At 39.4% G+C, this 13,140-nt stretch overlaps 1 protein-coding gene across 3 annotated transcripts in view; it reads left to right on the top strand.

Annotated features, from left to right (window-relative positions):
- WWC3 (WWC family member 3) overlaps positions 1 to 13,140 on the top strand; it is a 100,679-nt gene that overhangs the window by 45,753 nt on the left and 41,786 nt on the right. For all 3 annotated transcript variants that reach the window (XM_066982238.1, XM_066982231.1, XM_066982236.1), the window contains exons 4-6: positions 963 to 1,039; positions 2,799 to 2,878; positions 8,454 to 8,583. In XM_066982238.1, coding sequence (XP_066838339.1) covers positions 963 to 1,039; positions 2,799 to 2,878; positions 8,454 to 8,583 — 287 coding nt within the window. The remainder of the gene's footprint in view (positions 1 to 962; positions 1,040 to 2,798; positions 2,879 to 8,453; positions 8,584 to 13,140) is intronic.

Below are 13,140 nucleotides of genomic sequence, written 5' to 3'. Positions count from 1 at the left end.
AGTACAGTGTGCTCATGAGTGGGAGGCAGTGTGAGCTCAGCGGTCGTGGGTTGGCAGGGAGGTGCCCATGCAGCAGTTTTGTGACTCAGTTGCGATCAGCACTGTTAAAAAAATTTAAAAATAATCCATAGAAAATCCTGGATTTAAAGAATTAGTCCAGGCATGACTACTCATTTTGGCAAGTTTCTGCACGCTTGACATGACCTTGGCGTTGCAGTATTCTTTTGAGAGTGGAAAGGCTCAGTGAAACGCAGACATGGATATGGGTTTCAAAGCAGCAGCCTTCAGCTCTACAAAAGGATGGTAGGTCTAACAGCACAACCCGATCCACTCGCATACCGGGCATTTTTCAGTGGGCCAGTGCAGCTATGAATGGCTCACTCAGTAAATCACAGTTAGTCTTGTCCAGCCTGTTCTCCAGGACCTTTACTTCGTCTGTCTAAGGTTTAGCTGGTAATGTCACGGCTTGAAATTGTTGCCTGGCTCTATAGATATGTTGCTGTATGAAGAGCTCGCCTGCCAGAGGTGGAGCTGCATGTCTGTTCCCCACACCATTGCTTTAGGAGGCTACGTCTCTCTTTCACTGATGGCATTTTGTTCTGACAGTAGTTTTGTGACTTTAGTCCCTATCGTAATGGTGTGACAGTGTACCAAGAAAACAATTAACAATTGTTAATGTTACACAAATCGTTTGCATTGGTAAATGCTACCATCTTTTAATGGAAGTTACTAGCTTTTAAGCAACATACAATGCTGCTATAAACAATTTATTTATTTTCTGTTCAGGACAAAAAAATCAGGCGGGCCAAAGATAATTCTTCTGTTGCACTTTAGCAGAGAGGTTTATTTTAAAAACTAGTGACTTGTAGTGCAAGGAATGAATGCAGTGGTCTAGTAAACACTGCTACATCTTAACATATGTTAAGAAAAAATATATAAAATGCTGTTTTCCATCTGTTTAGCATTCTCTGGATTTTCAACTAATACCAAGTATGACCCATATCAGATTAAAGCAGAAATAGCCAGCCGTCGTGACAGAGTGAGTAACCTTTTTTAATTTTGTAAAAATATGAATTAGGCATGGGGAAGGGAGGGGATACTACCTGCTTTTGCTTTCGCTTAACATTTACACTGGATGTTGCATGCGTTTTTGGAAAAAAGTATCAAAAATGCTTTTCTACTCTGACTTATTGTTCCATTAAAATGAGTCTGTATTTATTGCATTTCAGTGACTTGTAAAGTAGTGCTTTTTCCATGTTACAGGCGTCAAGATTTTGTCATGGATGTCAGAGACAAACTCAGCCAGGCTTTCAGAAATGACTTTCTCTGTGCAAACTGCTGCAAGTAGTAAATGCTCTGCAGCCAAATTCTTCTTTGATTGAGTGCAGTTCAAACCCACTGTCTTCATATTTTCCCATTTACCCATTTTCAGTGGGGTTCCATAGATGTCATTGAAGATGATTTAGCTATTTGTTTGGAAGTCTGTTAACAATTCAGTAGACATGCTGGCCAAATAGAAATGTTTTAGCTAATTTTTGACCAGAGCTCTTTGGGGATGGAGTGGGGAAGAAGTGCAAACCTTTTTGTAGTGATAGGTGGTTCTGTGATTAAAATGTTTTATTTTTAATAAAATGAACAAAAAATGACTAGAACCATACTTTTGGTACTGTCTTGTCTGAAGAAAGAATAGTTGACTTCTCAAATTTCTCCCATGCTGCAAACAGTTGAGCTCTGTGTGTCTGTTTAAAGCAAATTGATACAGTAGTCAACTGTTAAAAAAAAAAAAAGCAGTTATAACATTAAGCTTTAGAACATGTTTTCTGAATTGTACATTTCTCTTTATTAATCAGTAAAATGGAATTTAGTGTACCAGGCACATGGCTTAAAAAAAATCAACAAAAAATACTTATCTTTGCAGTATAGTGTTCCATTTTTGTTGTAGTGACCACTTTCCACATGAGCGCCTCTGAAAATAAATCCCGTTCACCACCCTTCAAAGGCATTTATTCTATCTGTATATGTTTACTACATGCTGACTAGTGTTTGCTTGTTTTATATAGTCTACGTGTCAGCATATTCTAAACAAGAAAATAAGCCTTATTTGTTTAAATAATATTTAAAGAAAATAAACAAGATCTTCACTTATGACTATTTCCCTCTGTTTCTACATCTTAAAATAAAATGATATCCCATGTGCATAGGACAATCTGTTCCACTGAATGCGTGCATTTGTTTTCATGATTGCTTCAGGTAATAGAATAAATAGTATAAAATGTGCAGTGTAAAGTGATTGTGGATGGTTCTTGAGACATTGCTTCTCTTTTACTTTTCATTTATGCACACTAGCTGGAGGGGGCAGAAGGCAGGACAATATGAAAATAACCATAGGAAATCAGGCTGCCATTTCTGGAAGACATTGAACGTTGTTTGTTTGTTTGTTTGTTTTTTGACTAAAGATCTAAGAGGTATCTGTTTGCTGCAAGGGAAGGAGAAAAATTAGGACTGAAACTTGTTAGCCGTTGGCATAATCTATTGGAGGTAAAGACCATCAGAACAGATGAGGAAATTGGTACTCTGAACATTGTGACCACAGTTTGATTGGGTTGTATTATATTTCAGAAGGTCTGTTACTTTTGTGCAAATTTTAAAGAAAACTGCAACAATAAAAACCCTTAGATTATCACTTCCATTTAAAAAAAAAAAAAAGAAAACTTAAAATTTTGCATTGGACACAGTTATTTTTTATAATGTAAGTTTCTGTTACATACTGTTACTTTAAATTATTTTGATATATTCAGCTTTCTAGGCTAAAACGAGAATTGGCACAGATGAAGCAGGAGCTGCAATATAAGGAAAAAGGAGTGGAAACTCTGCAAGAGTAAGTTAAGGTTTTGTGGGAGGATGGTATTTTTTCCTTTCCTTTATTCATCTTGGAATGACTTGCTTAGAAAATTATTGCCAAAAAAATATTTGAAACCTTCTAATTGCTTTGCTTCAGAGTTTCTGCTATGATAGTGGTGCAGGTTGAGAACAGTGTGAAATGATGGAAGAAGGATTGGACAAAACTCGTTTGAAAGGTGATTTTATAGATCCACATGCAAAACAATTTTATAGGCACTGTCTTATAACTCTGCTGGAAAATTTTGTTCAGGTGGAATCAGATTTATAAAATGTTATCTGGACATATTCAAAGATACCTCTGTCCGGAGCACAGTGAGAAACACCGTGCAGAGGAGTAGTCTTTCTGCGAGCAGTACCTAGGCTTTCTGTCTGGGCAACGTATTTCTCCTGGGAGGAAGGCTGAATGACTCTTCCTCCTTCTACATTGATAGTCAGACCTTCCAGTTCTGCATGCTGGTGTGTGCATGTGCAGTAGATCTGATGCTCTGTGAGACCCGGGGTTTTGTTGCATGTGTGCAGAATGACTGCATGTAGATGTGACTCCTTGTCTCCTCCCTGGCAGGAGAGGTAGCTCAGGGCAATTTGCCACTGCTCCCGGGACCATCAGACAGCCTGCGCTCTGTTTCCCTCACACTTACCGGTGGCAAAGGTTGCGAACTGTGGTGGTAACCCTCTCCCTGCCACTCTTCGTGCAGGCCATCAGATGGGAACCGAGTGACTTCCATCTGTGTGCTGCTTAGTCACCTACACACGTAGCACATAACGCGGGAAGCCCAGTGTGATAGGGAGAGAGGTTGCCAGGCCATGGAAAAGATGGCAGGTAAACACACGTTGCTGTGACTTCCAGATCTGTTCAACAAGCTCAGAGGCTAGGCTGTATGTTGAACAACTCTTGGATTTGCTTTGGACGTTTGGCCGTATATTTAGAAATCTTGGCCATTTCTGCCATTTCAGCATGCATGTGAACGAGCTGCCTAATGCAGGCGCTTCTTGAAATGTTGGAATCGTTGCATGTCTAATGCATTTTGCAGCAGAAGTACACTATCTGTGGAAATAGTTTGAAGCTGTGGATTTACTGTGTTGGTGCTACAAAGCATGGGCACGCACTTTCGCTTCAGGAATCCTGGCAAAGCTCCGGAGATCCTGGAGCAATTAGGTTCCTGATTTTCCAGCTTAGACTGAATTAACCAAACATGGTACTTTGTTAATAAAACTATATAAAGGGAGGTACTCAGATTTTAAATTTAAAGGAGAGGAGAGGGAATAGCCTATGCATTTCATGTTTTCTAATCTTACAAGGTTCTTTTGTTTTATAATGCATTTTAAAAGCTTCAGAGAAAAAAACGTTTGACCAAAATCCTTCATTGGCAGATATAATATAATCATTCGCTGGCATAAATATAGTGACTACAAAAAGCATTTACACTTAGTTGCAGGGGGGTTGTTAGTATATGATATTAACTGCAAATTTGTAAAGCAAAGCCTTCTGTATATCGAAACAGCAAATATTCTAAGTACGGTCAATGTTTCAGGATAGTAGCATAATTAAGCAGTAACAGAACAAAAAAAATCATCTTAAGATTCTTAATCGTATTTTCTTTATTTCAGTAAGAATTGCCTTGCCTGTTCTACTTTATTTTCCTCCACGTGGTTACTGGGTTGTTTTAAGGGCGTGGGTTCAGCTTTTTATAAAAGGACAAACCACTTGATGAGGGAGGTGAAAGTATTTGAAGGCCAATTGAAATTGAAGATTGTTTTAATTGATATAATTAATTTAAGATTGTCCAGCAAAGTAGTGCAACTTTTTGAAAAGTAAAGTCTGCAAATGATTATGAATGCAAATGTTCCTTCGATTTTAGCCCAAGCTAAGTTGCCTGTATTCCAGGATGGGGGTACAGGAGAGACTCTCAAGAGAGGAATTGTTTTAAAGTGAGCTCTGTGCATCTGATCGGTCAGTGGTAACTCTAATCAGCTGGTTTAAATGTTCAGGCATGACAACTCAGTGCTTCAGCGCTACTTATTGCTGCAGTCACTCTCTGTGGGTGTACAGGGTGGCAGTCATCGTTTGCTGCAGCTGATGATAGCATTTGGCCGGGTGTTAGCCCGTATTGCTGTGAATTTCTCTTGGTGTTTGTGCCCTGCTGAATTCTGCTCTCTGCAGTGATTTCTGGACTTTTTTTTAAAGTAATTTATCAGTTGCCTTTCTGGTAAGGTACGTGCTTTCTTTTGAATATTTTGCTTCTACTAGGAAGTGAGCCAATTTGGAGAGTACTCATGCTGTCTAACAACTGAAGAGAGAAGCTCTTTTGGCCTCCTTGCGTAGGCAGTGGAGAGGCAGACTGTGTCGGTGGTTGGTCCATGCCAAAAATCTGACTGTGCTCTGGGTTGTCCCTGGGCCTTCACTCCCCCAGCTCTCTTACTTGTCTGGGGAGAAGAGTCACTCCAGTCAAGTACTGACGCTGAAGTGTTTTGCTGCTTGCATATCCACAAAACAAGTGCATTGTCTGAAAAGCAATTTGCCGTTCCTTCTCTAAATTAAAAGATTTTTTTTTTTAAGATTCTTGCATTTCAGGCATTTCCCTCTTTTGTTACCTTTTCTAAATTTTTGGTCTGCCTAATTTTTGTTCCTTCTTGTGCTAGGTCAAATCTTCAAGTAACTGCCAAACTGAGACTGGCATGCATCCTGTTCAGCTGTTTTAAAAGCCATGTTCTTCATTTTATTTTAAGTACATGCCAAGAACAATATTGGGAGTTGTCACACTTCAGGGTTTACATCTGGCCAAATGCTTGCTTTGAACCTCTGGCAGGTACCAGGACCTGCATGGCCCCGTGTTCAGCTGCTACTGGGCCCAGCCCTTGGAGAAGAGACCCGTGTTTCGGTGGGGGTGGTTAGGGTGCTCAGTGTTTCCACTACTTTGTGGTGCTCTCAGATTCTGATGCCCTTGGTTAAATGCAAATCTTTTGCATTGAAATTTTCCGTGTACAGTATCTGCCTTGGACTAGGTTGTCATCTTTTCTTTATAATTTTAGTAAAATGGCCTAGCCATCTCTGAGAAGTTTAAAAAAAATGTAGAGGAAAAAATGAATTTTGTGGGGGTGAGAGGGGATTGCGGGTTTTTAATAGCTCTGAAGCTCCAATATAGTCAGAATTTCAAATTTTGTGGTGTGCAGCATTTTGTTAGGTCTATATCTTCACCAGTTTCATCCAAATTTTGCAGTGTTGTCATAAGCCTTAGAACATTACGGTCTGCCTTTGCCCACTGCAGGCTTTCTGGAGTTCAGCATTTCAAGCCTGACGAGACCCCACCCTGCATGACAGCCTTCCCTGCTCCTTGGTCCCCAGGGGTGCCTTTGCCCTGAGGCACAGCTGGTCCTGTCGAAGCCCAGGGCTAGGGGGTTAAAAATGAGCCTTACCTGGAACGAATCCCTTCACCTGACCTGGCGGGGACTGGGAATGAGGAGCAGCTCCTTCTCTCCTGTGTTTTTAGTGACCCTGTTGCGTGTCGGCAGGAATTTTGGAGGAAGAAGGTGTTTCGCAGCAAAGGAAATGAAAACCCGGCCAGTTGGCCGTGAGAGCAGAGGAGTGAGGAGAGTTGGGGAATTAGGGCTGACTAAACAGTTTATAGCTACAGACTAGTTTAGAGGATATGAGACCTCACAAAAGCTTTAAAATTAAGTTTTAACTCAACTACAGACCTATGCTTTGGGGGGGAGTCATAAGTATTTGAAAGACGTGGTGGAAAATAGAGGAACGCAGAGACTGCCGTGTAGGACCAAAGCTATTGCGAGTGTGTTAATAGCCTACATATCCTGGAAACATCTTCCTCAGAAAATGTATATTTCAGTCATGGGTTGAGTATTAATTGAATGTTCTTCCTGTTCATATAAAGGGCCTATCTGTTTTTGCATCATGCTGTTTTCCATTAATAAATGGAAGATTCCTGTCAACTTGGTGGCTTTCAAAACTAGAGATTTAGGAAAGGAATTAAAAACTAACAGACAATGAATAAGCAGTAGTTTTGTAAGATACTTAAGCCGGTTTGGATTGACAGCAATACTGAGTTAAGCTCAGATATTTCTGGCAGTAGAATATTTTCTGATTCTTTACTTAAACAAATACCAGTTCATAAGTTGGGCTCCAAAGTGACGTCCAGGAACATGAATTTGTGGCTAACTGGACAAAAATCTGGTTGAAATTAAATAATTTCCTTTTCCTGTAATACCACCTTGTACCTGGCAAACAGTATAATGAACGGTTGTGTAGGAGGCATTTTCTGGTCTAATATTTGGGTGGAATCTATGTTCTTAAAATTAATCTAACCGTCAGATAAAACCACATTATCATGTTCATTAAACTTTTAGTGAATTGGATTGGTTGTTTTATCTAATCTTTTCAAGATTTTAACTGGAAATGAGTGAAGAATCAAGTAACCATCTGAAAAACAAAATAAAACAAAACTTTAATCCAAACTTTAAGTTCTTTCTGGTTTTTGGAACAAATCATAAATGCTTACATATTTTTGTATGCAACATGAGGAGAATTGTGCTTAAGCGGAAAGCTGAGGTTCAGACTTACTTTGCATTTTGACAAAATCAGGAGTTGTCAGAAGAAAACAAACAAACCCAAACTGTAGAAACCCAATCTGCACTTCCTCCTGAAAGTTGTAAGCTGCACAATAAAACCACAGGAGTTCCGTTCGAGCCTTTTGTTTTTTTTTTATTATAATTTTAATATTTTAATTTTAAAACAAGTGGCTGTGAGTAGAATTTTAGTGATTTTTATTTCCCTGTCAGAACATACTGAGTGAGGAGAGTAACAAAATTTTTGTATAGTTTAAGTTATGAAGGCACTTGCACTTGTGGTATCATTTTGGTGTTCTATGGAATCCGAAGGAAAAACTATGGGTAGTTGACATTGCATTTGAAATCTTCTGGGATGGTCCCTGTGTACCTTCCTGTACCCCAGCGCAGGAAGATGATGATGTCTAGGAAAGATACTCAAAGATGCAAGTGATGTCAGGAAAGTATTTACAATACAGTTTTCAGAATTTAAAATTTCTTTGAAAAACACCAAAAAAAATCCCACCAAAAAACGGTAACCAACAAACAGAATGTCTTCATTAGAAACTTCTAAAACAAGGTCAGACAATGTCCTGGAAGAGATGTTGCAATGTGTAGTGACGCATCAGAAATGTGATGGCTTGGCTGTTAATGTCTTATATAGGTTATAAGTTATGTCTTGTACAGGTTAATTTTAGATTGATTTTACTTTTGTTGCATAAAGTAACCCACAGGCGTTGCTTTTGTAAGTAAACTCTAGTAGGGGACATTAAAGATGGGGAATTTGTTGGTTCTGCAGAACAGGAGTAGACAGTTGCATTGTTTTACCTTTAGAATGTACTGGATGCTGAACTAGCATGGTGTTCTGATTCCCTGTAGAGTGTCATTTTATTCCTGGAAATCAAAGGGTACATGAATAAACAAGTCTTAAAACATCTATGGTCTCTCTAATTATGTGAAAATTCCTGAACCTGTCTGTATCTTTTCAACAGGATTGATCGGAAGATGTCAAGTGCTCATACAAATTATAGACTGGATGAAGCACAGGCTATAATGAGCGAGCTTCGAACCATAAAGAAAGCTATATGCACAGGTGAAAAAGAGAGGCAGGACCTTATGCAGGTAAATATATATATAGATATTCTACTGAACAAATAGCTGCTAAAATGTACAACCTTTCTTCATTTTCTTGTTTCCAATTGCATTGGGGTTACCAGGTTTAAATAAGCAAGGGGGAGGGGGATAATCCGATTTTTCTGTTTGATAATTGCCTATAGCAGACATTTCATAAGAAGTAGTCGTTGTCTATACTGTGAACATGAGACTTCATGTGACAATTTCACATTTTTTGTCTTAAAATACTATCCTTACATTTGGATTGATGTTTTTATTTAATATAGCTTCCCATTGCTGCTAACTATATCAAACACTCCTATGGAATAGTTATCCTGCATTTAAAAGAACAAACAAACAAGCCCATCAAACAAAATATGTTCAACTGTATTGTTTTTTCATTTTGTTTAATGTCCCTTTGTGTTCTGCATAATGAACGAAGACTGAGAATTCATGTGCTAAAACGTTTATCAGCTCTTTTATCATGTTTTTCCTTTTATAAGCATCTTACAAAATTGGATCTGTGTTACTATACTACAGTTTGGCACTTCTCCCTTTTTTGCCCCAATCGCTACAAGTAAGACATCAAGACACAGATTAATTTCAAATGTCCTCACAAAATCCTCAAAGCATGTGATCAAATATAATGTATACATACACCATCCTGCAAGCTCTAAATAATTTTTTAAAATCCAAGCATAAGGATTAAGGGGAGATGCATGCTCAGGTAGTGATCCAGCTTTTGAATGGATTCCGCATCCTGCTCTGAGTTCTCACCTGCTGTGTCTGCATTATGTATGTGACAGGAGCTTGACTTAAGAGCCATGATCCTTTGCTACTGCTGGAACTTTGGTGTATACTTGTTGAAATATGCTCTGGATACAGAAGGATGGCAAGAACCATTCTCTTCACCTAGTCTTGAAACTGCTTTATGGAAAAAATACAACATTTTCATTACCTAAGTCTTTGGGACTGCACTAAATTATTATTGCCATTCAAGGTGTTGGTTTTTTTTCTTTTCATATTTCTCTGCAGTAGTGCTTTGCTGGTAATTTTTTGTTGTTAAATTATGTAGGTAGCTTGTAATCTGCATATAATGAATTTCAATAGTTATACAATTATTCAGTCTCCAAAGCATTACCCAAAGGTCAGCTGATGGACCACAAATCCTTGTTCAAGTAGACAGAACGCTTAAGTCGCTTAAGTTTCTGCCTTGGCAGCTTTGAACATATTCAATATTTTGTGTTGGCCAGGTTTTAAAGTGATTCTCAAGTCTTCCACATGCCTAGCTAGCAAGAAATGATTAGAAAGGCAGTTCTTCATGGATGCTGTGACGCACATTTTAAGAAATTAACTGGTAATTTAAAGACTTCTGTGTGAGATCCTGGAGCAACTTAACTACTGGCCTTGTTTTGGCTCTCCCAATAGTGTTGTGTTTTTCTTTTTCTCCATAGATTTTCAGTCCTCAGTGGCACTATATCCAGCAGTAAACATTGAGATGCCTTGAAAATCATAGCTTTTAGACGAACTTTAAGTGCTGTTGCAGTGTCTTTAAATATAGTATTGGAAGAGGTGGAGGTCGTAGGATCAAGCTTAACGTCATAGACTGGGCAATGCTGGCAACACCAAAATGTAGAGGTCACACAATACATAACCAAAAAAGAAGAGTGTTGTGATCTTTATTCGTGAGCCTATGTGACATACAGGAACTAGTAGTGTAGGAGATACCATTTTTTTTATCACAGCAAACGCCAATCTGTTGTGATAGCAGACAGTAATAGGCAAGTAGTCCAGGAGAGTCTATAAAATAATTTTCACACACGCCTACCAGTTCTGCATGTTCTATTGCAATTGTAACAAGGCATCAAATGTCAGTCTACAAGATCAACAGTTGTCAAAGTTGTCTATGTCTACCAACTTATTGTGCTCTGCCTAAAATCCCCAGCTTTCTACCTGATATTTTTTCTTAGTCTTGACAAAATAAAAAAATGTTATTTCATTGACGTTTTGTTGTTACCAAATTTCATGGTGCTTTGCCTTTTTATTTGTTATTATTTGAAGATAATTGTTATGGATTTGTTTAGCTTAGTTAAACAAGTGAAAGTCTGTTTTAAATATCTTTGTAATGAGTTGAGAATTTGTTCTTTTCTTTGCCCTATAGATATTTAAATTGATTTGTCCTTAAAAGTGCTACCTTTAAAAGCTATTGTTGGTTAAGACAAGCTTTCCTACGGAAAACTTTCTGTTTTGAAAGCTGTTTATAGAGGATTTGGAAGTATTGTGTAAACAGATGGGAATTTATTTCAGAGAAAGGAAATAGAAAATTTCATACTACTTCTTAATTTAAATCTGGCCAGCGTAAGCAACAGAACTAAACATAGCAGAAGTGACTCAGTCTTGTGTAGGTGCTTGGAAAATTGTAGCTGTCGTAGAAATATGATAATTGGATTGAGTTGTGTGGGAGAGAAGGCTGACAGGGGAAGGAGAAAGTGGTCAGATTTAAACTGGGTGTTGTGGTTACAAATAACGTCAAATGTGCAGTCTCACAGCTCCAAAAAAGTAGACAAAATTTTTATATAAGATGGAGTAAGCAAGGTACGTGCTTAAGTTCCCAAATATGTGTGTGTGTATCTTGTCCCTCTCCCCAATACCCTTTGTGCTTTAGTTTCTGTTCTAGCATGTGCATATCCTTTAAAAATATTCTCTCCTTGGAAGCCTTGGAGTTTGCTTTTTTTTTTTTAAAAAAAAATTATTTTAAATAGGCTAAACAGTTTAGATAGGAACTGCACTGAACTTTTGTGGCAGAGAGCTCCCAAATTAGGTAGCAGGAGATGGATGATGAAATGACAGTGCCCATTTCTCTCTTTTTGGGTAGGCTTCGGTGTGCCTGCAACTCCACATCCATATGCTAGGCTGGTCTGGCAGTTTCTCCAGGATTGCCATAAACAATCCTTAAACCCTGGATGAAAGAGAGGTTCTCCCATATAGCTGGGGATGATCTAGCAGTTGATGTAAATTGTTTCTATCCTAAAAGACTGCTAATGCAGTTTGTAATTCTCTGTGTTATGATTGCTGGAGGGTGTGATTTCACTCTTCCACCTAGAAGGACTCAAAGGACTTCTATGCTTACCCTAGAGCAGTCACCTGTGCATGTAGGTTAGATGTAAGTTAGGGTGATTGCCACCTGCCTCATTTTTAAGTAGTATCCAGGGTTCAGCAAATGCCCAGATAGGAAACCTGGCCAGCATCCAGGCAGTCTTTCACTACCTGCTAGGGAGAGGCTAGTGGGGATCGGAGCACAGTGGTAGTGCATGAAGTAGCTGAAACGTGGGCAAAAACTTAGATTTAAGTTCTGAAATCAGGACCTTTGGTGCTGGTAACATGATAAATATGTCTGTAACATAATGCAAGTTAGCCAAAGGTGCCAGAGGGGACATGGTTTGTTTGGGAGAAACTTCAGGCTTTCTGAATCCCCAGTGTTCATGAGGTTGGCTTTGCTTTACTGGGAAAAGGATATCTTAGACATTTGATGTTTGTGTAGCTACAATTTGTAATGATTATTTCCATCTTATAAATCTGTTAGGGATCCATCTTCATGCTGTTATACAGCAGGAGGTTGCCAGGAATGGGGGATTGCCAGTGAGTTTTGAAGAGGAACGTTGGATGGGACGCCAATTTTCAGTTGTCTTAAAATGGCAGACACTCTGATTTTCTTCCTTCTGCTTTGTAGAGCAGTTCATCTTGCAGCAAGTCTTCCGAGATAAAGGGACACTGGCTAGGGATTTCTCAGCAGCAAAGCTCAAAACTGAATTTTGGTTTCTCAGGATGGAGAAAAAACTGTTTTATTTGTCCTTCAAGCTAAGGTAGCACAGTTCAGTTGGGAGGTAGCAGAAGAATTGGCTTCTTTTGGGAGCCCAAGACAAGTTGAGCTTCTGGAGGCAAGTAGGTGTAGCCTTGTCCCACTACCAGCGTGTCTGGTATCACTCTGCACTCCCCTCAGTCCTAGCCAGTGCTGAGCACAAACTCCCAGCCCTGCTCAGACTCTGTAGCACTGGTCGATCAAGACTGAAGAAGGAGCGATACACGCTGCCTGATGCGTCACGTACCTGCTGCTCTCCTTGTTGTTCCCCAGCAGGAAGAAGGCACCGTGTGAGTTCAGGGATCATCAGGGAGGAGCGTAGTCCCCTCACTCTTGTGCCTAGGGAGCCCATCCCCTCCTTCTTCATCTACCAGGATGGGTATTTTCCCTCTTTTTCCTCTCTAGTGGAGGCAGGCATGAGGGAGGGACTGGTATATAAAGAGAACGAAGGGATGGAATATGAATGGGGAATGGAAGCCACCAGAAAAAGCTGCTTTTGCTGTCTAGTTTCAGGCGTGGTGCAATTCCTAAGGATGCTTCCTGGGCTCCCAGATCAGATGCCTTTGTCTTCAAGGTGGTCTTGCAGCTCCTGTGAGCAGCAGCCAGTTGCTGTTACACAGGCTAATCTTCCTGACTCCGTCAGTTGGATTCATTGTAGGAAAAGGAAGCGTTGCTGTGTTATCCAGGGTATCCTTTTTAAACTGCTC

Source organism: Anser cygnoides, chromosome 1 (assembly GCF_040182565.1).
Source record: "Anser cygnoides isolate HZ-2024a breed goose chromosome 1, Taihu_goose_T2T_genome, whole genome shotgun sequence".
NCBI classification, from domain to species: domain Eukaryota; kingdom Metazoa; phylum Chordata; class Aves; order Anseriformes; family Anatidae; genus Anser; species Anser cygnoides.
Note: the sequence above shows the minus strand (reverse complement) of the source record. Positions and strands in the feature narration are given on the sequence as shown.